The 25,726-nt window shown below is 35.7% G+C and overlaps 1 protein-coding gene across 5 annotated transcripts in view; it reads left to right on the forward strand.

Annotated features, from left to right (window-relative positions):
* The window catches only part of NPAS3 (neuronal PAS domain protein 3), a 595,107-nt gene that overhangs the window by 397,598 nt on the left and 171,783 nt on the right, over nucleotides 1–25,726 (forward strand). For all 5 annotated transcript variants that reach the window (XM_077180438.1, XM_077180439.1, XM_054635311.2 and 2 more), the window contains one exon: nucleotides 19,261–19,350. In XM_077180438.1, coding sequence (XP_077036553.1) covers nucleotides 19,261–19,350 — 90 coding nt within the window. The remainder of the gene's footprint in view (nucleotides 1–19,260; nucleotides 19,351–25,726) is intronic.

A 25,726-nucleotide genomic window follows, 5' to 3' on the forward strand; every position in this document is an offset into this window, starting at 1 on the left:
TCATAATATTTTTTTTTATCATGGGCAATGTAATAGTCTCCCTACCCCACTCTTGAGAATAATTAAACTGATTTGACTGATTTTCCCAGAAATTCAGCCTGCAACTGATACCAAAGAAATTACAAATCTAAAATCTTGCTTGTATAATGCAATGTATTCTACTCCATAAATTAAAACATGTAAAATTTGGAAGATTCAAAAAAATAGAATAATAGAATAATTAGTTTGGCAAACACTGCCAGGATCTATTTAATCCAGCCTTTTACAAAACACCACCATGTCAGCTAAACCATGGCACTAAGTGCCATGTCCAGTCATTTCACCATCTCTGCAAATTGAACACTTCCAGGGATGGTGACTCCCATCACTTCCCTGGGCAGCCCATTCCAATGCTTAATTACCCTTTCAGTGAAAAAATTTTCCTGATGTCTGACCTGAACCTCCTCTGGAACATCTTGAGGAACATATTGATTTCCTCTTGCCCTGTTGCCATTTGCCTGGGAGATGAGCCTGACCCCCACCTGGCTGCAGCCTTATTTCTGGTACTTGTAGAGAGCAATAATGGGCTCCCATGAGCTTCCTTTTCTCCAGAGAGACATGGTGCAGCAGAGACCCACCTGCAGCCCCTGGAGGAGCCCCATGCCAGAGCAGATAGATGCCTGAAAGAAGGGTCTGACCTTGTGGGAAGCCCACACTAGAGCAGGCTCTTGACAGGGACCTAAAGACCCGTGGGAAAAGGGTACCATGCTTGAGCAGTTTGTGAAGCACTGCAGCACATGGGAAGGTCTCATTACTGAAGAAGTTTGTGGAGGATTATCTCCTGTGTGATGGACCCGTGCTGGAGCAGGGGAAGGATTCCTCTTCCTGGGGAGAAAGCAATGGCAGAAACAATGGGATGAACTGACCATAACCCTCATTCTTTGAGTCCCTGTACCACTGCGAGCAAGTAGGTAGATAATCAGGAATAAAGTTAAGCCCAGGAAGAAGGGAGAGATGGGGGGAAAGTGTCCTACTTCTCACTATCCTGTTCTCATTTTGATTTGTAATAATTCATTTAATTTCCCTAAGTCTGTTTTGCCTGTGATGGTAATTGGTGAATGATGTCTCCCTGCCCTTAACTCATGAGCCTTTTGTTATATTTTCTCTTCTCTGTCCAGTTGAGGAAGGAAGTGACAGAGCAGCATTGGTGGGTGTCTGACCTCCAGCCAGGGTCAAATCACCGCACTTGTTCCTGCTGGCCAGACTGTTTTGGTACAAACCAAGATGCCATTGGCCTTCTTGGTCACCTTGGGCAGCCTTCTGGTGCATATCCAGCTGCCTGTTGACCAGGACTCCCAGGTCCTTTTCTGCTTGGCCACTCTTCAGCCACCCTTCACCAAGTCTGTAGCATTGCATGGGATTGTTTGTAAAGAAATAATTTATTAAAAACACATACTTTTACTCAATGTTGTACTTTGCAGTAATATGTTCCAGAAAGTTATACTTTGTAGTATTATGTTCCAAAATTAATTTTCTTCTATATTGGTCAATATTTTTTTTAGTTAATCTTTGTAGTTTGGGAAGATACTACCATGTCAGTTAAAAACACCAACACAGTAAACTGATGAAAAGGAAAATCTTCCTTGCAGCTCATTCTCAGCATTAGTTGAGGATTGTTTCCTGGTAACTGATACAGCCTGATAGCTTGGAAAAAAAATATTCCTTAAGTTTCCCACTAGCGTTTTCAGATACTCAATAGCACATGCATCCTGTGTGACCAGATCTCTCCAAAATCCCATCATATTTATTTCATTATATTAATAGATTGATATCTATTGTTCCCATTGCATTCTTATTGTAAGCTAGGTGACCAGGCTGAATCCCTTTTAAGGAAATGTAACCTTCATCATACATTTTACCCAGGAAAACATTTTCTAACAAATTGTGCAGCAATGTCAAAAGGGGGATAGAGTTCCTCAATAATAAATCCTTTTCAATTGCATCAGTTTTGCTCTGGTTAACTAATTTTGTGTAATATCCTCCTGAACATCCACAGGAGTAACTGAGTAAAAGAAGGAGTTCTGCATCTGTTTATTTCTATGGAATGTTTATATACTTATCTAACAGTCTGAAATAATGTTTATTACTAAACAAGATGTTAGTAGTGATAAATTTCCACAGTTTATATGCACTAAGTTTCTTACCAAGGTAAAGTGTAAAGCTCACTTTAATAAAAAAGTAGTAAATACTGCACACTGGATATGAACAAAAAAGGAACTGTATGAATACAGTCACTGGAATGTTTCTTTTGCACTAGTGGACAGGTCTGTGGATCTTTACAGATCTACATCCCACACAGAGAAATATGTGGGTAGAGACAAGTTTAAAGAGATTTTTAAAATTTTTTTACAACAAACAGATTTCTAGATTTAAAAAAAGGTATACTTTTATAAATTTTGAAAGTTCTAAATTAGACATAAGGTGTTAGATTGGTCAAATATAGAATTGAATGACAGTGTACACTCAAGATGCTCTGACATTTTGTCACTGGCTTTTCAGATACTGCATCCTTAAGAATGAGCAGTGATGGTGTGAAGAAATTAATAGGATAGTTGAATGTCTTCAGCTAAAGTTGACTTTCCAATAAATTTCCACATTAATGATATATATATACATATATATACATCATCATGTGCCAAATTTCTTTGACTGATATTAACATAAATGGGAAATTATTTGTCTTACCCAAGACAACAAGATTTTTCCTTTTTTTTTTATTATTTCTAAGACTTTGTACTAGAAGAGAGAGAGAGAGAGCTGTCCCGTGTTGACCACTGTAAGAGCAGAGTACTGTAAGATTTTTTTCTCTTGATTTGCATAGAGAGCATTTTTTTCAAGGCTGTGCCTTTGACTGCCAACTCTGAACAGGTTCACACAGCTAAACAGTTTGAGCAGTGATTTTTTAAATAGCTGCAGAAAGTCTTGAGGAATTTCTTAGGGGAAGAACTAAATGTTGCACAGATATGTTCAAGAAGATAATGTGGGAAAATTTACCATTTTATGAAGTCTGGCATTTTCCGCACACACTTTTAGAAACAGTATCAATCTTTGTAAGCAAGGAATAAAAGGTATCCCTGGCAAGAATAGGTAAGTGACATTAAAAGTTTAGGAAAGATTCTTCAGAAGAACAATTTCAGAAGAACAGAAATTATCCTTCTTTATCTATGCTTCAGTTCAGACAATGCCGAATCTGTTTGTCCTGACTTGTGCACTTGCCATGTAAGCTGCTTTGGAAATAATATTATCTGTGGGTTTTTTGAAGTACTAAATAATTTCTGTATACATAGCTTTATATTCACACAAAAGTCTGCAACAGGTTGGCATTTATTCTGTGACATTCTTTATTAGAAGTGCAACTTAGTAGTTGTCTCCCTCTTTTTCTTCAGTCTTCTCTTAAACTCTCTTTCTCTTGCACATTTTTGGTCCTTCTGTTCTCTTTTCAGTGCTTGTTGTTCTGTTCCCCTTTGTTCCTCATTCTGTCCTTTATAGTCATTATATTTTCTCATTATATCATTATTCTCTCATATAGTCATTATATTTCTCTTTATAGTCATTATGTTTTCTACAACTACAAGTGAGCTTAAGCTTGTTCCTGCTATTGTGAGATTTACTCCCTATCATTGGATTTTTTCTAGCATTTTTGTTAGACCTTGAAATCTTCCTCCTTTCCATCCCTCAAATCCAACAAATTCATGTCCTTCCAATGACTGACTCCAAGGTTTTAACCCTCTGGATTCAATGAGAAGTGCACTGTATCCTGAATGCAGGAAGGAGGGCCCAGAGATGTAAGCTTGATCAGTACCTCAAAGCAGGTAAATATTCTGAATTAGTGGAGGAGATGCTGAAGCAATAGTTATTTCAGGAAAACAAGCCAGTCCAAGTTTCCCATTATAAGATCTTATTAATTTCCAATAATCATTAAAAACAAGAAAAAAAATCAAAAGAGAAAAAAAGAGAGAAAATAGCTAAAGGTATAGAGCAGTGAGTGTGTAATCTCATGCACAAGATGGATATTGTATTTTAATTCTAAGACCTGTGCTCTGATCATGTAGCTAATGTCACATTTTAACTGGAGGCATTTGTGGAACACTTTTTATTCAGGGAAGTCAGATTTAAGTCCATATTTCTGTTCAAAAACCTGGTTTACCCATCTCTGGGACTGTGCAGAACTTCCATTGTAACTGGAAAGGGGAACCTTGGTCACTGTATTATGCAAGTTTTTCCCTAGTGTCTTGGCAATAATCTATAAATTTGTAGTTTTAACTGGGATAAATGTTTGTGATGTTACCAAGGCCAGTAGTGTTGGGCAGGTGATAAACCTTCAGCCTCCTACAAGTGATAAATGTTTGCATGTATGTAGTTCATAAAGTGTTTTATAGAACATATTTCTTTTAGAAGGAAAGTAACTGCTGTGGGACCAGTTGTTAATGTAGATCTTTCTTACAGGGCCTTAACAACACAAGCCCTGATAAGCAGTGTTAATTTAAATACTTTAGCTGAACATATACTAGAAGTCATAATGAGACAACTTAGTGAACTTTGTTCTAATGTTTATGTTCAAGTTGAAAATGTTTGATGTTTTTCAGATATTGATATTTGTTCTTCAGACTCTTCCTGCTCTCACATTGTCTCACAGACACACATATATTTCAGGTTTTTTTCCTCAGGATGCTGTGTGAGCCATTCATTATTGACTTTTCTTCTCTTTGAAAGAGTATCTGCCCACATAGTTAAAAAACAATTGTCTGTAGGTTTCATGCTCTCTATGCAGATATGTGTCAGTGAGAAGTATTTAAACTCAAGGAAATAGCTATCAATTCCCTCATTGCTGAAGACAGATTCAGGAAAAGGATCAAAACTAAAGAGAATATGAGATTTTCCAATTTGAGAGGGACAAAGGAATGTGATAAATTCCCAAGATTATTGGCGTGTTTGTTCTGTTTCTCTCATCTACATATTAGCATGATTTGTGCCTGTTTGGCCAAATATGCTGCTGGCTAAGAACTATTGTAGCTGTATTAGGAGTTGTGCTGAGTTTTGGCAGACTCAGTACTGTTACTGGGAATACTGGTTACATAGCTTTCAGACCCCTTTGAACACATCGCACTCCCCAAGGACAGCCCGTGAGTTCCTTTCAAACCCTGTGTTGCAAGTAATGTAAAACAAATTGTTAGCAGCTTTGTGGTAAAGGAGAATGTTTCTCTCTGGTAGTCTTTCTTCTCTGTTTCATGTTGCTCTTTCTCACACATCTCTTTCTCTGCATATGGGGGTGGCAGAACATAGGCTTACACATAATTGAGCTTGCTGTTTGTTTCCTGAAGAGCTCCCACAAACATATTTTTAAATCCTTGAATTTGGGTTGCTGGCTGCGAAGTTGCATATATTTGTGTAATATATATCACTTCATTCCATCTACACTTAGCATTTTTTTTCTCCAGAGTGAAATTCATACAGTGTTTTGTGTTTGCTATAAATACACATCTCAGCTGTATTTCTATCCTTTGTGTCAACATTAAAATTCCCTTGTTCTATGTTTAGCTTGAATAATTACCAAACCATTTGCAATTAGAACTCTAGGATATGACCTCACAGTGATTTATTCCTTCGTTTCTTTCTGTATTTAATGCATTTCAGATACTGAAAATACCAAATCTTTGTCCTTTTATTTTGATGTTTATCAGTAATGGAAACATTCCAAAACAATCAGCCAAATACCTATGCTTTGTTCATTTATTGCCTTCTCTGAAGATAAATTGACTGTACTCAACTCTCTTCAGCATTTTTCTTCACCTAGATATTATTGCCTTGTGCAGCCACCCCAAGGTGACTGTTATCACTTAATTAAATCCTTGCACGCTGGGAAGAAAAAACAACATTGTTCGTTCATAACCCCAAGGAGGTGTGTTTTTTTTTTTTTTTTTCCTTTAAGCCACTAAGCTTTTTCCTTGTTTTATTAACTTATTCCTGGCTACAGCAAGACATACTTTGTTGATGAGCAAAAGGTTGTATTAGCTTTTTATTTTCTGGGTAAACTTATCTTTTCTCTGGGAAGAAAACTGTGGGCATTACAACAAAGAAGAAAAATGGGATCTCTCCAAACCCTGCAATTCTAGTAAAGGTCTGTGTAAACATCAAGCCAGTAAAGAGAAACAGGGGAGTAGCAGGAAGGAAATGAGAAAATAAAATGCAAACATAAAATTGGAACAAGACAAAAAAATAAGATGACGTGTATATACACAGAGAAACTACTACAGTGCTAAGGGAAAATTGGCATAAGGAATAGTATTTCTGAAGAGAAAAATATATCAGGGCTCTTTATGGTACTGTCTAGGGCAGCATCTTTTTATTAGCCTCTTGGTTAATGTCCTCTCTCTGTCTATTGATTTTAGACTACATAACACTTTCTTTTACCTTTGCATTTTCTTTTCCATAATGCATAATCCTCCCTGAAAAATGTAAGAGGAAATATTGCAGATGAGCCAGTCATTGAATATGTGAGACCTGTGATTTGTTTTTAAGTTGTTTTAAGCACAGTAGTTCATTTGGGAAAGTTCATTTGAAGCTGTGAGTTGCCAGAATACGTACAATGGTTTAGCTGCATATTGCTTGTTTCTAGTCCATTAAATGTAGGACCAGAAAATAGGTTTATCTACTCTAAAACTGGGGCTCAAGCAACCATATGTATTTGTTCATGATGCTAAATCATTTTGCCACCTGCTGTGTTCAACAAGCATTTGCAAATAATAAATGTGATTTGAAGCTGTAGTATTTGCAACAGCAGTTTATGATATCATTTGTATAGAAGCATAATATTTCAGTGAGTGATAAGAAAGAGCTTTTAAGGAGTTGGGTAATCATGATTTTTGAAATTAATCACTTATTATCTGTAGACTGTAATTATTGTATGCCAGAGACAGTAGTACAAGTTCATATATGAGACACAAAATATTGATAGATTTGTACAGCTTTGCTCCAAATCCAGTATATCTGTACTCTGGAAATTCCCTTTGTGTGATAAAGTTTCACCCTAACTTCTTTTTATTCTGTGCATTCAAATTCTTTTCTGTGGCTTTGCAAATCGAATTTTACAATGTTTATATGGCTTAAATTTCTGTCTTTCTTAGAAATAACAAAAATCGTTCCGTTTACCTTTACAGATTAACAGAATGCTTTCCAATCTGTGTACAATGGATTTGCCATCCACATATTTTAACCTATACTCAGGGGTTTTTTTGTCTAATCTATTTTATCTTCAAGGCCTGTAGGCTTATAGCTATCTGCATATCTTATTCAATATATTTAAAAGGTAACTGAAGCCTCTTTTATTTGGAATAAAGGCAATATATTGCAAATTCATCAAGACTTTAGGTTTGGTTTGGTTTCAGATTGCTATTAAAGAGTGGTTTGGGAAACACCAATTCTGCAAGTAATTAGGTTTTGGTGTCAACAGAGTGAGATTCCTCAGAAGAAGATAGTTTTGGCTTGAGTAAGAGATTTTTTTAGGAGTTGGCTGTAGGTAGAATTTGATATGTAAATTTGGGACACTAATTTCAAATAGCTGTTGTATGTACATACTTTCTGTTTGCTTTCCAAAACCGATTTTGTCAGATTTTTCCTTTCCTTGTTCATTCCCTACTGGAAATTCTAGTTCTACATTTATTGTATTATATGATTTTTATTAATTTTCCTACTAGTTTGTGATATCAGTGGGTGGCATAGCAACTTCATTGAAGGATTGGGAAATGGCACAGGAAGCCTGTGAGGGAGAACTTGATTCTGACAAGGTTTAGGTATAAATATATTGCAAGATATATTGCAGTTTGAAACCAGGATGATTTTAAGTTTCATATGCCATTAATGTCCATCTTTTAGGGGTCAAAAATTGTTCTGAATTTCTAAGAACCCTAGTGTGTTTATTTTATTTTCCATTAAAATTATAATTTATAAATAAACCCAGACTTAAGTACAACAGAAAATCTCCTCAAGCTGAATTGTAATCCTGCTAAGGATTGTAACTAGGCTGAAAAAACTGTTTAGATTTTAAACCCTAGTCAGAACTCAAACAATCTTCTCAGATGTGGAAAACATTTGGTTATATTTCTGTTGCAGTTATCTTGTGTGTGTGTGTGCTTCTGCTCTTTCCCATCTGGTTTGAAACCAGAGTCAGGAAATGACTGATAAAATACCATTTCTTTTTCACTATAGTGACTGAAAACAGATTGAAGAAATTCAGATATATGTCGGAACTCATTAAAGCATGACCACTTAAATTTATTTATTTTAAGTTGAAGGGGTTGCTGCCAATTAAAATGGCAAATTTACATGCAGAAGTCTATCTAAACTGCTTTCTGTGTGGTGTGTCAGGCAGCATGTTCATTTGGGCATGGCAATGGAACAAAATCTGAACTGCAAAGACATTCACATGGCAGCCTAAAAAACACTGGCAGTGCAGTTTGACAGGAAAAGGGGTAATAGTTTTAAACTGAAAGAGGGTAGATTCAGAGTAGATATAAGGAAGAAATTGTTTATGATGAGTGTAATGAAACACTGGCACAGGTTGCCCAGGGAGGTTATGGATGCCCCATCCCTGGGAACATTCAAAGTCAGGTTGGACGGGGATCTGAACAACCTGATCTAATTGATGTCCCTGTTCATTTCAGGGAGGTTGGAGATAGATGGCCTTGAAAGGTCCCTTCCAGCTCAAACCACTCTCTGATTCTATTTGATTTTGGCTCAATGTAGTTTTACAGCGATTTAAAGAAAGGGAAAAAGATGGAAAAAAGGTGAAGAAGATCAGGAAAATAAGTTATTGCTTAGGGTCTAAAAGCAGACAGTTCTGGAGACAGGAGAAAACTGCAAAAATATGGAACTTTGTTGTATTATATGATTTTTCTTTAGTAATTTTAATACTAGTTTGTGATATCAGGTGTCATAGTAACTTCATTGCAGAATTGGTAAATGGTGCAGGAAACTTCTGAGGGAGAACTTAATTCCAACAATCACGGGGAAAGCAAAAAAGCTGGGATGCTACACTCACACTTTAAACACTCTATGTGTAAAGCATCATAATAAGAAATTAGAAGTGTTTCCTTGGTTTTCTCTGGGTGATTCTGAATAACAGGGAAATGGTGCTAACATTTGATTTGGCAAGAGGAGGAGTTTTCTTTCATCACTCTCATTTACGAAGGCACATTTACCACAGTCATAATACAGAGAGACTAAGCTTCAGGTCTCTTACAAATTGGAGTGAATCAGATAGTAACAGTGGAGAGCAATCATGTCAGTACCTACTTGGGACACAAGGTTCAACATATAGATTGTTGACATGTGCAATAAATAGCATTAGGATTGGTGATGTCAAGACTTCTTCAGGGCTCTTTAGATAATGCAGGGTTGTGGATTATTGGCAGAACAACAGCTACTGTACTCTGCACTTCCAAGGAGGTCTCGAGCACCCTTTGATGAGCAGGTTACTGGTACTTTGTGCTGCAGCTGATCCTGGGCATCCCTTAAGTGAATAGCATAATAATTTGGCTGCACACTAAAACCCTGTATAAAAATACAGATGAACATTTTCTGTCTCTAAAAGGAAAAAAGATATTATTAGTTGAAACCTTGTGTTTCTGGCTTCTGGACAAATCATAACTCACTTACCAGTCCCCACACTAGAGAATGGGATTTTATTATGGAAATTCAAACAGACCTTTAATTATCACAGCAGTCAGAGGTGCCACTGTAATATATTAGCTTGTATTTTAAAAAGAATATAAACCTTTTTCATTGGAAGAGCTGCTCTGTGCTGTTGATATGCTTGAATTTATGCAATAAGCTGGTAAACAGCAAAATCCATACTTATCTTTACCAACACAGGCATTAGAGGTGAGCTCAGGGAAAAAAAAAAAAAAGGCAAAGAGGGAGGGAGGGAGAGAGAGAGAAACACAGTATTTCTTCATGCCTAGGGTGAGATTAGAGACCTGTTGATGGCAAACCTACATACTGTCTTCTCACCTGGTCTCATATTCCAGCTGTGAAACAGAAGTGGAAGGTCAACATAGCAATAGTGTTTTGTAGTGGCAAACTGAGTTGATTTCGTCACATTCATTCAGGACCAGACCTCCAGTTCCCTCAGGATAATTGATTTTCATATAAATGTGCATTTCCCACTTTTGTGTGAAATGTACTTCTGGACTGAAGCACTGTAAGCTCAAAACCCTTGCACAAAGTATTGCAACCCAGCATAAACATATCAACTTTACTGTGAAGAATGTAAATGTTGTGGATAATTATTTCAGGGGAAAATTTTGAAATATTTTTATTATTAATGAAGTATCCAATTTGTTTCAGAAATTTGTTTATTCCATGTAGTTGCAGTATTCCTGTGTTCCCTGCACAGATAAGTGAATGGAAATCTAAGCTTCTGTGAGAACCAGAACAGCACAGCATAGTTTTGTGTAGATTTGCATCCTGTCTTCAACTGACTTTTGTGCCTTAAGACAGTGAGTATTTTTCAGTGATCAGGACACTTGAAAGGTCTCTGTTCCATGATGTCTAATAGAAACTCATATTCCACCCTTTACTGCTACAAAGGCTCTCAGAGGTCTCATCTCTATTTTAAATCCATTTTCTCTAAACCTGTAGGAATTTCTCTAAGACCTCTGTTAAATTTGGAAAAAAAACTAACCATGGATTTGAATGCTGTTAATGGGCTAGACAGACAAAGACATGCAGAGTAAAGGAAACAATCTTCAGAGTTGCAAGAACCAGTTCAAAATACAAACCTTAAGGGGTTATAGTTCTGTGGGCTTTTTTCCTCTCCCTTTTTTTTCCATGTCTCAATAAACCCGCTTCTACTAACTAGCATGTTCTGATTTATGTTAGTCCAGAGTCAAGGATTCAAGTCACAAGATTAGGGATTCAAAAGGCAGTAACTATTCAGGAGGCTTCTGTGTACTGGTTTTTAGTGGAAAAGCGAATGGCTGCTTTAATTTAGCCCAGCTGTCTATGGATCCTGGAAGACTTCAGAGGGAACGTGTGTGGAACTGCTCCACACTCCCATAGGTGGAGGAAAAATGGGTATAGCAAAAGGATCTCCTGCATTAGTTCAAGGATTAATGACAGCTGGAGGGACTCAGCACATTAGGACCAGATTCTCTCTTCTTTGCATTATAACATGGAATAAGAGGCTGAAGATAAGAACATGAGTTTTTAATTTTTTTTTTCTATGTAACTTAAAGGGTTACAGTTAGAAACAGCACTGCGTTGGGTAGACTATGGATTTTTTCTTAATGTTTTGTGTTCTTAATATATCTGTATTCCGTTGTCTGGAAAGTATTCTCAAGATGTTCTTCTTTCAAGAAGAGTATAAATCAGAACGATATGCTAGTGAAAGAACTCAACTCAATTTCTCATTGAAATCTATTTTGGTTGTATGTATTGCCATCTAATAGATTAAATATGCTAAACACAAGCCCCTCATCCTGTTCTTCCTCGAGCACAGCCTCTCTGCTTCATATGTATGAAATTGTGTGAGGCAAGTGAGAACACATATTCAGGTCTGGGATAGAGGTCGAATTCTAGCAAGCCAATTGTCAGGATCAATCACCACAGCATCTGAGTACCTCTTGAGTGCACAGATGATATTTTAAGAGTGAAATTAACTCTCTATAAAAAATTCTTCCTTTTAGTTTTTTCACCTAGGTTTTTGGACAACTGATATTTAGCTACCTTTATCTGTTTGCTTTCACATAGTGTCAGGTTGTGTAGATTGACAGAAAAGCTAACCAAACATGCAAATACACAACGAATATAAGATCAATTTGAATTGAGCTTACATAAACTGAAATATTTATATGTTGCATAAAAGGGCTTCAAATTTGCAGCTTGGGAAACAATAACATTCACAAAAATGCTTATTGCTCCCACAATCAGTTTTGCTTCTACTGTGTTTCAGTCAGCTCAGGTTCCCACAATCTCTTGCTGTGTGTTCTGAGGTGCAGGTCTGGGGACTCAAGGCTTCACTCTGCCAGCTCTGTGTATCTTAGCTCCTGCTGCTGATCACCTTACTCTTTCACTTTTGGCACTTATTTAGTAAATGTTATGTAGGTACATACTTTGTCAAGTCCTTTACTCAGGGCAGCACCTCTCAGTGCAGAAATGCATAGCTGATTGTAATATTTGTACCACCAAAGGGCAGGAACCACTTACATTCAAACACTGTGTATTCAAAACAAAGGCAGCCCACAGATGTTCACTTAGTCCTGACCTGAAGTGATCACTTTCTCAGGGGAAGAGATATATAATGTAGTCTCTGTATGATAATTCTTATCCTAAATAAACCTGATTGCATTATGTGGCATCTCCTGTCCAAAGAGTCTGGAACCAGCACTAGGAGCTCTAGGAATCCTAAATAATGAAAGGTTAGGAACTCATCAGAAATCATAAAGATAAAAGTTCAGTGCTTTCTTACATGACTTCACAGGGTGGTTTGAGATTATGCAGCAATATAGAATGGCCTTCTAGAAAAAAATAATATTTCTATCTATGGGGCAGAGATTCCTAAAAGTCATTTATTGTTTTTGTACTCAAAAATTGTCAAAATCTTAATCTCAGATTTTTTTCTTGAACATCCATTACTTAGAAATTTTTAATCTTGCTGTGATTCTCAAACTTACCTCTGATACTCCTTATATTATCAGCAAGCAGTCCAGGGAATACATCTTAAAAATTCAACTGCCACCTTTAAATATTGTTCTTGCCTCTAAACTTTTCTCTTCTACACTTTCTACTTTTGCAATTATTCTGTTTTGTATGCTTTTTTCTAATCAAGTAGTAAAACTACCACTGCAAGTTTTTTGCTGTTTTGGATGTATAAACATAATTATTCTGTAAGTCTGTGAAAGATGCATCAAGGGAATCAGTAAAGTTTACTCCTCCTCCTTCATTTCTTGGCTTTGAGCTATAAAGCAGACCTCCTTATTATTGACAAATTTATTTTTTGGCACTCCCTTGTTGTCATAAATTGCATCCTGACCACATGAGCAAAGAGCACGAAAATGACAAATTAGGAAGCTGGCATCAAAGTCCATGCTAACCACATCCTTTGAGTTTGTCCCCTTACCTCATCTCTTTTACTGTAGCTGTTTTGGTGCCAAATGCATGCTGCCTGGTTGCCAAGTATGTGTCATGAATTCACAAGGAGTCTATGGTCATGTAGCCATATAACTGTTATGGTGGGCTGTGATTGAAAAAATGGCAGCAGTATGAGTTGAAAACTGGGGTTTCTATGTGTTTTATGTCGGGATTTTTGCTCAGTAGCAAAAAGCTTGTAGCCCAAGGAAGGCTGATATAATTCCTATGCCTTTTAATTTTATTTTTTTGGGGGCTTTTGTTGGAAGGTGGGTTTTTTGTTTGTTTTGTTTATTTGGGGTTGGTTTGTTCGTTTGTTTGCAAGGGATTAAGAAGATGGAAGAGGACGAATAAAGCTTTTAGAGATTTGTGTAAGTCATTAGATGATCAAACTTCAGTTACTCATTTTTATTCATGTGTATCAAATATATCCCATGTAAAACCCTATTTCCCAGCACAATACTCCAATTGTCTCATAGTACTTAATTGTGAAAGCCCAAGGTCAGATTTTCCACCTAGGTAGTTATGCTTTTGCATGTTTGTTGAGGTTGCTGGAGGATATTGCTCTGATATCTTAATAATGAGAGCACAAAAGATGGATACTGAGGCCAGATTCCTGTTAGCCATCATTTATGCCTTTTATTTTATTTTAAACCTCCATCCAAAAATGGTTGCCATGTTGAAGTGGAACTTGCTTTTTTGCTTCTTTCTTTAGTAAATCATGTTTTTTAAGCCATGTTGTGACTCAATTGATAAATAAATAATGCAACTGTATGTATATTATAAGAGAGGGATTATGTTCTTTCATAAAAATCAGTTGCATCCAATACTTCCTCTCTTTTAAAAAAGAGTGAAATATTTTTGCTGTTATTGAATTTTGTAGGTTTAATTGGTGACAGGCTTTGTCCTTGAATAAATGCTCAGCTCCAGTTATAGTATCGCTATGTTACAAGAGTGAAAAATTCTAATTAAGATGATCTGTTTTCCAGAAAAAAGTTTAGTATATCAATTAGTCTGTTTTATCAGGGAGAACATTCCTTTCTCCAGCCCCTAACTCCTGATCAGAGCCTGAATGAGGAAAGCATCACAGATGCATGCTGCATTGGACAAAGAACACATGCATGCATTTAAATCATGTATATCTTACTTTTTACTGATGTAATTGTGAAATATGTCCTTTTTGCATTCATAATTAGGGGGTGGAACAGATGGTGAAGGCTTAGTTTAAAATAATCTGTCATTAAAATAACCTAGCCTACTGGTAATTCTTCACTCTAACTGGAGTTTAGGTCAGGGTAACAGGGTTTTTTGAAGCATTGGAATACACTAGAAAGAATTAGGGACTTCATAGATAGTGTGAAATATGAGGATATTCTCCAGAAGGACACCGTAGTAAGACTCCAGTGAATTAAATTTGCCTGTAGTGGGAATATGCAAAAATGGCTGGGACAAAATTCCTCTGACAAATATAAATCCATTTACTATGATGCATTATACATAAGTGCATATTCGGTCAAAGTGGTACACTTGGTTTCATATCTTAAAAGGAAATAACCTCACTATGCTTCAAATACTGTAAAAGGCAGTGAGTATTTTGGGTTAAAAACCTGTGCTTTACATTTTTGTATTATTCTGATGTCAGAGGATATAAATTATAATAATTTGTATTATTATTCTGGGGTGCTGTAGCTAGTGAGTTTTAAATCTGAGTCTCACTTTCTTCGTGTCTACCACATTGACTTGCTCATACGTATGTGACAAAGAAAAACTTGTATCAGTCCTGCCTGGCTAATTTAGAACAGTTTTCAGGAAAAAGAAAACTGGTTCAATAAATCAGATAGTTGCATGTCTTTAAAGCATTTATTTTAGTGTTCCCTTCAAGATTTCATTCTTTAACAGCTTTGAAGAGAGCATATAGATTTCAGCATGGTATTATGATAAATCTTCTTGAGGAGGGGCAAGCATTAACATTTGTGTCGGTTCTTTTTCATCTTAATCCAACCTTGGTTAATAATCAGAAAATTCTACATAGTGGGTAAGAAGATGTAATTAACCCTTTGACCCCAGAATCTTAATTGGCGCCTGTTGAAAACAGTGGGGCAGTTAAAAAAAAATAAATTAAAAAGTAGCCTGTGGTGATTGAAACAGCATAATACATAATGGTTTTCTGAAATCAAAAGTAATAGAGAGCTTCAGCTTTAATCACATTTTGCATAAAGCCAGTAAGTGTAGTTTTAAACAAGAAGTTGCCAGTCTACCTTAAATTGGATTGTGCTCAAAATTGGCATTTGGGGTCACCCTGATCCTTTCTCAGCTGCCACACTAGAAGAGATAGGAGTAGGTTTATGACAGTCAACTTCATTCACTTTAAAAAATAAAAGAGCGAAATTAAGTCAAGAAAATTTTCCTTGTATTCATGGTCTCTCCTTCGATGAAAATAGGACATTGCAAAAACCTAGTTACCTTTCCAGACTCTATTTTTATATTATAGTTAACTCTGAAATGTCCAGAACAGAAATCCTTCTGCCTATGAACTACATTGAAACTGTTCAGAAATTCTGTCTGGAAAGCACTGTGGTCCTCCTGTCAAAATAGATATCTGAAAGCTGATTCAATCCACTACCCTTCTCTCATTTATTTTGTCCTTACTTATACATAAACAATATGAATAATACTTCCAGATATTTCTCATTAAAACAGAATTGTTTGTGAATATGTAGTATCCAGTGGTATCACATACTCTTCTCCAGTATATAATATAACCTGTGTTATGTTGCCTTGCACCTTCTCTGAAGTCTGCTGCTCTCTTGGCATGCACAAAGGACATACGCTTTATGAAAAATTGAAAAATTTCAACACGCATTACTTAAATAATAAATATTCATAAATAATACCTATGAATAATGAATGAGGCAGTCCTTCAGAACTACTGTTTGACCTGTAAAAGGAACAACAACATTGTCACAAAAGTGGTCCGTCTCAGCCCTTTCATACTGGTGGGAGGAACTGCCTTGCATTGGAAGATGGCTATTTCTCCTCCTAGTTTTATTGTCATTTTTCTTAGGTGTTGGAACTTGAGCTTAGTACTTGGAGCTTTTGTTTTAAGGTCTTTTCTATTTTGGGCATGAAAGGAGTTAGGTGTCCATTAGCTGTTAATCAGTGGTTCTTTCAAAATACAATTAAATATAAACTTCCTCATTTTATTCTATTAAACAAAATGCTGAATTTGGCCAGGAGTTGCACATAACCTTAGCTTCAGAGAAGTGGAAAAAGAAATTGAGAAAGAATGACCATGACTCATTAGTCTCAGCTGGCTTAACTAACAAATTTTATGTCACAGGAAGTGACTAATCACATCCAAAGGTGTTGGTGTGCTGCGTTGGCCCTGCCAGTCCTTCGGTGGTGCCTCCTCAGTTACCTCCCCTGTAAAACTTGGGTGCAAAAGTAGGCAATATTCTTCCAGAGAAAAAGAGAAAAAAAGACTAAACAAGTAAAGCTAATAAAGTAAGACTATTTAAAGGAAAGGAGAGAATCTGAGTTAATGGCAAGGAAAAGTAGCAAGTGCTTAAGATGACTAACACTTCTCACTTCAACACCCTTCCAGTTGCTGATGACTTGCAAACTTTAGCCATGGAGGCTGAAATTTCTTTGAACAGCTATGTTGGCTAGAGATTGTTTGTTTGTTTATATTTTTTCCAGCAAAACTGGTGTCAGACAATTTCAAAACTACACTGAATAAACATTTCTGCCTAATCAATACTCAAAGCATTCTTCAAATTTTTGTTTCATTAAGTCTGAATTCCTAAATAAGATGATGTGCATAAAAGAAGCAGAAAAGACATCAGTGACTCAGAGAATTATTTTTTCTGGTTCTTAGAAAAACTTGCCCAGATATGTCAGACAATTACACACTAATGCAGTGTGCTAAGCAGACCAGATGATAAATGTGCTTAAACTTTATGTCATTCTCTCAAGTAACAGAGCAAAGGGGCCACACAAAAAGCTATATAAAAAACTGAGAAAAGGAAGGTTGTTTTTATATGATACACAAATAACCTATGAAACACCTTTCCTCAAGAAAGGAAGGTATCACAGTCATGCCAAGAACAGGTTTGTAATAAACCTCTGGTGGGCTTGTCATTGCCAGTATGGACATTCCACTGTTCTGAAGCATCTCTGTACATACTGTCAGACCCAGGGAAACTGACTGCTGCTCATAGGCATTTAGTCTGAGTCAGTGTGACAATTTCTTCTTCTTGGTGGAGAATGGAGTTCTGTATGGGGGTCCAGGGAGACAGTGTCACGGTTCTCAGTTCAACAGAGGGTTAAGCCAGTTTCCTCAAAGGAACACAGGACAGAGAATCAGGAATACTTTAAGTAAGACCTGTAAAGATTTACTTTTCTGAGTAAGAGATTGTACATAGTGAGATCAGATGTGCAAAGGTTTTGATTGTCCTGGTATTGGTCTAAGTTTGAACTTCACTGTTCCAAATATTCCACCTGTTATTGATGTTAAAAATTCAAGGAAGTGATGTTAATAATACGAGAAAGAAATTATGATGATTTATAAGAGGCCATAAATTACTTGCATAATATAAATGTTTTTACATGAAGGAGATCCATGCAGATTTACATTTTTATTAATTCATAAATATAAATTAGAGTCTTTTTTAATGCAGTGTCTTTAGTGAGGGTTTGTTTTCCAATATGCGGTCCATTATTTTTAGAAAACTCAGATTTTGCACTAATTCCACCACCTACTACATCAGAGAGGGGTGAACTTTTGCCAAAGACAGCTTTTGACTAGCAGCCGGTTAGAAATTAGTCAAGAAGCAGAAAAATAAAAATAAAATCCCTCAGAAATCACTGTTGTGTATTTGCAAAAGAGGGGTTACATGATTTTTTCATTATGTATCTCCATCAAATTTATGTGCTTTTTCCTTCCAAAACTAGGCTAATCTTTTAAATGCTATAGTTAATATTTCCTTTACATGTTCTTTTATCACAAGGGGATATTTGGGATAGGATTTTTGGGATTTTTCCTTGGTCCTCCCAAAATTTGAGCTGTTTCATACCTTCTGAGCTGTTTTAGCATTTCTAATTTCTGGATTTTGTCGTTTTACTTTTGTAATAGTCTGTGATTGTTTGCCAAAAATTATCCTCATAAAAGGAAAAACGGTAAAGACATTGATGGTGTATGAAGGTAGTTTCTTCCTAATAAAGATTTACTCTTATTGATAGAGATATACTCCCTTCTGGATGTGCAGTGATTTACCCTGTGTCAGTTTAGAATATAGTCCTCTGTTTATTAACTGCACTCATGTTTCAAAAGGTGCACATTAATCGCTGCAATTGTATTTTGGTTTTTGCAGTTGAAATGGAAACCACATCCAAAGACTTGAACCTGTCAAAGAAAAATCTGATCTAGACTTTTACACCAAAAGGATGAAATTCATAGCATTTCTAGAGACCTAAGCTGTAAACATATTTGACAGTAATCTGCTGATTGGCTTTGTTGTCTCACAAAAAGAAAATGGTGTGTGGGTATATGCATGCGTGTGTGTGTGTGTGTGTATAATCCTCAATTAATTTACAAATTATTGAGGTCCACAGTGATTTGAGTGATGGAAGGATTTTATTTTCTCCTTTTGAATTTTTGGAAATGGAAATTCTCTGCTTTGATTCTGAGCGATGGGGGGTGATTTTTTTATATACACTGCTCAATTGGAAGGTTATGTGTTTTCCTTATTTATTTCTTCATGAAAAAGATAATGAACATTTTATTTTTTTTACATTTCTTCTATCAAACAAATTATATAAATTTTATACAGTACATGGCAGATATAAGCATGGCAGTAAAATAACTTAGTAATATACTCATCAGTTTGGACTTAGTAATATAGTCATATGATGTTTATTAATATGTAGACAGAATACAAAGGAATTGTCTTAAGGGTTCAAATTAAAACCACTCTCACAAAAGTCAGAATATTTTCCTCAGTTTATTCTGTGATGCGTTTATTTGAATCTATTTCTATTTGTAGTTTGGAATTCTTTAATAATCTATTAACTCTTTTTTCCCCTCTTATTCTGTAGTCCCTCGATGGATTTGTATTTGCACTAAATCAAGAAGGAAAATTTTTGTACATTTCAGAAACCGTCTCCATCTATTTAGGCCTGTCCCAAGTAAGTACACGCTTTCAATTCTAGAACATAACTGTGTATGATGAATTCTTCTGTTTATTATTATTAAGCAAATAATAATTTGGTTTCTGTGTTTTCCATGGATTATAAGCTGTTTAAGGTGCATCCTGTTCATCCTGAGACACAACTGAAAAATGTGTCTATAGTATTGAATGTTGAGATGTGTAAGAAAAGTTTTTGCCACAAAGGATCATTATTAATTTATTGAGAACAAATGAAGTTTCTTTTCTCAGTTGTTTTGAACTTTAAACCTCTATACCTGATAGGAAAGGGACACTCTAATAGTACTTCCCTTGTGTCCTATTACTGGATGTTTATGGAGTACCCTGCATTATCCAGGGAGCTGACACAATGACAGGGAGTCATTTGGAGTCAAGAAATGCTGAAAGAGGCCATTAAAATGTCTTGCAGGGAGGGTTCCAACAAGGACACATTTTGATGCTTTCACCAATGCTCACTAATATGAAAAGATGAATTTGTAAAATATAGTAATTGGGGGGGGGGGGGGGGGTTGGTTTGAGATTTTTTTTTTTTTTCATTTAATTGCTGACAACTGTTTTTCAAATATTAAAAGGCAGGGCAGAAGTGGGGCAAAAGTTAGTTGTTAATTCTTATTCCTAATCCTGCAGCATTCAGAAATGTTTAGGCAGGATAGCTTCTTTCTGCTTTCACTTAGAAATGAAGCAGAAATATTTTGCATGATGATTTTTAGAGAGAAACCATCTACTTCTACTGCAGTTATCCTGAGGAGGAAAAGAAAAACTGAAATAATACTTATTTCAGCTACTTTAAATTGGGACCCACACAGCTATGAGGAAGCAACTATTTCCATAGGCTACTTACTGTCAGTTTTGCTGTACCCCACCAACAATTAAATGGGAAATATTAATATTTGGTGACCAAAATAGACTAATTTTAAATATTATCAGGAGAGAATATGAATAGGGCTCATTAAGTCCTCAAAGAATATGCAAGCAATTGGCTGTAATAAGTTCAGTAATTGTTATTTTGTGCTGGCTTTGGCAAACCCAATGATAGAAATGGAAACAAGAGCTGTTTCTAGCTCATATCAGTATTCTTGTCTCTCATTAAAGTCCCTCGTTTTGTAATAGACTTTAATCCCAGATTTAATCTGTTTGGGAGTTAGTATCAAGAATCTCACATTTTGAAATTGGTGCACCACCATGTTGCTAATACAGTAAAGAATTGGAACTTTAATGTTTATTATTGTCTTATGTTCATATTAATCTGGTTTAGGCATAGTATCCAACAAAGTCTAATAAGCCAGTAAAGAAGAAGGATGGATAATTAGTTTAAGCAGGTAAATGCTAATTAGGAAACTCCTGAAAGGCATCCATTATACACTAGCTTAAAACAAATTTTACAGCCCTGGTTAGTGGTGTAATCCAAATTCTGTCAAGGCAACTGCATTTTCTGTAATTGAGATGTGTATGTTTGCTTTGCATAACAGATGGCTCTGTATGCTTAGACTGATAGCTAGGAAAATAATAATTGCATTATTCTGGCCAAAAGAATATTAGCTCTTGGGTTTTGGCCATTTCAGTCAGTCCTCCTGCCAGCACAGCATATGCACATATATGGATTGGATTTTCAAGGAAATTGATGCATCTGGAATAGTGTGGCCATCTGAAATATCATCTGTTCAAGAAAAATTTGGCTTTAACCCTATGTTAGTCTCTTGTTAAAAGCATTTTCTGCCACTGTCTTTCAAACTATAGAGTTGATAAATCTCTCCTTGCTCTGAACTCACATCATGTTGTAAAGACTTTACACTCCATCTTGATCCATATACATTTCAAGAAAGGGTTCAGATAAATGAAGCAATTGTCCTTGCCTGTTAGAGTATTGGAAATATCAGGGCAAATATTTCCATGTGTTCACCACTGAAAGTACTGATGGAAAAACTACCAAAAATCAGAACCAGTACTGTTGTTTTTTATAGAATAATAAATTAAACCTACTGAGATTTACTAAAATATCTGAGATATTTGCTTTTCTTCTCTTCTGTCTTTATGGAGACATTTGGTAGTTCTAAGACCTACAGTATTTATATATTTTTGATATATTGTTCTCTTGGTACAGCATTATACTGCTAGTCTCTTAATAATTTGAAAAGGAGTGCTGTAGCTACTTCCTACTAAATCACTAGTCAAAGCTTATTAGTTGCTAAAACTATTAGCAAGTCTATCCCTAGAAGCATTTTTCAAATATATATGGAAATGCTACAGTTTTCACCACACCAAACTTAAAATTCTCATGAATTCTGAATTTCTGGGTTGGTGCTATGTAATACATGTGGTTTTGTATTTCTTGCACTGCACGTAAACATTGATATACCCAATGCTGATACTCCAAAACTTTATATTTATATAGAACCTCCAGGCAGTGTTGCACCTAAAGGCATTAAAATGTACATTATTATTTGAAATTGCTTCATCAAGTGCTGCCTTTGGATTCTTAATTTCTGGTCAAATTATTTCTCCAATACTTCATCCTTGTTTGGTGTTGTTTTGTTGGGTGTTTTTAGTTTTCATTTTTTAACTAGCATGCATAGAAATAATGTAAAATATATTTTGTATTTGCAAAGCAAAATCTCATGTCTCCTAGATAAAGGAAAATAGTTCTTGTATTGAATCTCAGCAGGTGGCAACAGTTATGGTAGTCAATTTTACTCTTTTCTGAACGTTTAGAGCCAGTGGTGCAAAACAAATGGATGCCAATGTTCTAAGATAGCTGCAGGACTAATAGTAAACAAATCTGATAAAACAATATCTTGGAAGGTAGCCTGAAAATTATAATAATAAAGTTACCCCTGGCAAAAGTAACAGTATAGTTGAACAGTAAACAAAAATTGCAATAAATGCCCTTTTGACATTAAAATGAGTATAACTTTTATGTAGACACCCATCGACATATATATTTTGAATTTTTTTTTTTTTGTATAATTTATCTTCCCACTACTGCTAACCAAGAATTTTAAGCTAGTTTGGCAGATGTATATTTCAGACCACACTGTGGAATTACAATCAGATCAGTTTCACAGAGCAGAGATACATTTCAAAGTTTAGGAAAAGAGAGTTAGCTGAAAATAATGAGTGAGAAAGGTAAAGAGCCAAAGCAAGAGAAATGGACCAACAATCTCCCAGTTAAAGGGTCTATGTATATTGGCTTTAGTCTATGTTAACTGTCATAGCTCAGTTGTACTTGAGGCAAGCTGAAATAGTTGAACATACTTTACAGTTCTTTCATGAACTGTAGTATTTGTTGAAAGAGCCAGAAATGTCTAGAAATGTGCAGTTTGGCCAGGATTTCATCTCTGGGTTGGACAACATGATCTGTGGTGGTGTAGCCAATACAAACATCTTTTTCTTCAGGATCTCTGTAGTGATGTTGTTCTTCATATGTATCTAGTCCCATGCATTTTCCAAGTCAGTAGGTAGTTTTTGATATCAGGGTAACTTCCATCTTTGAAACCCTTAGTCCCTGATTTCCTTTTAGAAATGGGATGAGATTTCAAAAGAAAATGGCTAACCACTGAAGAGGCATTTAAATTGCTCCTTCCAGCACTTAGAAGTCAGTGTGAGTGCTTCCCTAACAGGTTTCAATTCTCTTGAAAATGTCTGTGCTTGAGACTTGGACCAAACATATGCTGAAACATAAATAGTAACAAAAAGGGAGAAAAGTCTATCCAGAAACAGATAGAATAAAAATGTGTTATCCAGAAAGGATAAAATTGCCTGACATATGATGTTTCAGGTTCAATAGAAAATATTATGAGCTGATAATCTGGCTAGGATGCTTTTGCTTTCAGGAAACAAGTTCTTAATCACCTCTTACAATAGTTGTACTCAGCAAGGATGGTATGCATTGTTTCCTGCCTGTGAGGTCCACATCTTAAAGTAAAATATTTCCTACCTTTGCTCCTGCTTGCCCAGGACACAGAGCAGATTGGCCTGTTGAAAAGAGAGCTCACTAAAAATGAACAGTGCAGCTGCTGGCATAATAAGAGATAGATAATAGAGATGAAAAAGGAAGAAAACAAGAATAAAATTTTGAGAATTTATCTATTTGAAAATAAAGCAGGCAAAACCAACAGGTATATTACGTGTGTACTCTGCTACCAGTAGCATAATATATTTCCTTATTTTGGCTTTTTGTGCATTTGTTCTATGAAATAGCAAATAAAATTATAGCTACAGCACACAAGTACAAGGTCAAATAAATGACAGTACTCATTCTATTTGTGAAGCTATTCTGAAAAGGAACCATGGTGCCAAATGTGGTTTATTTGAATAATAAAGAAGAATTAGATTCCCCTGATAACTTGGCTGAGGGCCAATAAATCACTGGAGGTTAAGAATGCTTTGCAACTGCCATGTATTTCTTTTGCTTTTACGAAGCACAAGCCTCAACTACTGTGCTCTACCTGTTTTTCAATGCAAATCAAGTTGAGGTTAGTAGATGGTTAAAGGATTGCTTTTGTGCTCTGTTTGCTTAAAAATAATATCAAGCAATCTTGACGCTTGCACTGATTCTGTAAATTCTATCTTATTTTCCTCCTATACCATTAACAAAAAACATAATAATAATAATAATAATAATAATAATAATAATAATAATAATAATAATAATAATAATGAAAAATCCAGAACTGGAATCTTTTTTAAGCAAAACTAGACAATAACCAGTTGTGAACTTAGCCTTTTTTTTTTTTTTTTGTGATGTTGTCATTGTTTTAGTGTTCTAAATTTAAATACTTCTACATAACATGATCATTTGTGCTCATACAATAAATTGGTCCACCAGCACTGATAATTTTTTAACAGTTTTTCCCCTTTAAAATGAGTAAATAAAAACCTGGGAAATTCTGCACTGGTCATGTGGGGCTTTAAATTTTTTTTCCCTTAACATTCAATTTAAGAGTATTAATTTACTGTTGTATTTTATGCTAAAAGAAGTGAACAAGGGAGGAGTTCTATTGAAATACAGCAGCTCTGAGGATTTTGAGAGCAGTAAGAAAATATAAGTATCAAAATAATTCAGAAACAGTACAAGGCACAGTGGCACATTATCAATTTACAACATTTAAATTGATAAATGCTTGGTGGTGAAGGCCTACAAGGGCACTTTGAAAAGCAAATAGCGACCTGCTGAAGAAATTGATTTTTCCCCCCCGAAAATGACTGCATGATGCATCATTTGACTGCATGCTGTCCAAGTGCTTGACAGAGATAATCTCAGCAATCCCACGGGTGACCTTATCGTTCTCACCAGGGCAACTTTGTCTAGGTTCTGACTTTGTGCATGTCAAGGTTTCTTCAGGCAGGATCCTTAGGGGGAAAAAGTTCCTCTGTTCGATCCAGATATTGAACCACTCTTGAAGGCACTCCCCCACCCCTGAAAAGGCAAGCTTGTTTCTTTTCTTCATAATTATGAATGAACTGAACAAGGGAAAATATCTATAGACACAGTATCTTTGCTGAGGACATTATTGCCTTCTCAGTGTAGCTTAGTTTAGCTCTTAAAGGAGAAAGGATACCTGCCATTAGAGGTTATCAGATACAGTTGAAAGACTCCAAAATATATGGCACACTTCTACATAGCAGAAATATCCCACCTGCTTTCTTTATCACACTCACTGTTCACAGCTTTATTTTTGCCATCCTCACAGTATTTAATATCAATACCTAATCATTTTTTCTCTATGTTGTTTTTTTGGGGTTTTTTTAAAAATCTTTACCCCAACCCAAGAACTTTTAAGACAACTCAAGTGCAAATGACAACCTGACAGAAGTCCTGAGCATCAACATCAATATGCATAATTTTGCATAGACACTCTGTAACAACCTTCACTGTATGGTCATGAAGAGGTCCAAAACATTTAGGCTATTTTATCGGGTTATTGAAAAACAGGTTTTGTCTTGCACAGAGAAATATATTGCCCAAACTGTGATGAATAATGGCATTTTAAAATTTGCAGGATTTTTTAAAGTGCTTTGTATAATGAACAAACTATTCTTCATGTGCAGTTAGTGAGTGTTAATTATAATTACTAACTAGGAATCTGTTGAAAGCAGCAAATGTTATGCTCTGTTTGGTACCCCAAAGCTGCTTTACCCACTGCCTTTGACACCCACAGTTCACTGTATTCAACCTCTTTTACCTCCTTCTTTCATCCACAACATTAATTCTGAGTGAACAAGACGTGCTTCCCTGCTTTTGACAAGATTTGCTGCAGTCTCATGCGACAAAAACCCAACACTCATTCCAGATTCAGAAAGTAGGATTTATAACAGCATTTTAATTTAATGTTGGATGTCGAACATATAAAGAGATC

Source organism: Agelaius phoeniceus, chromosome 6 (assembly GCF_051311805.1).
Source record: "Agelaius phoeniceus isolate bAgePho1 chromosome 6, bAgePho1.hap1, whole genome shotgun sequence".
In the NCBI taxonomy this organism is placed as follows: Eukaryota; Metazoa; Chordata; class Aves; order Passeriformes; family Icteridae; genus Agelaius; species Agelaius phoeniceus.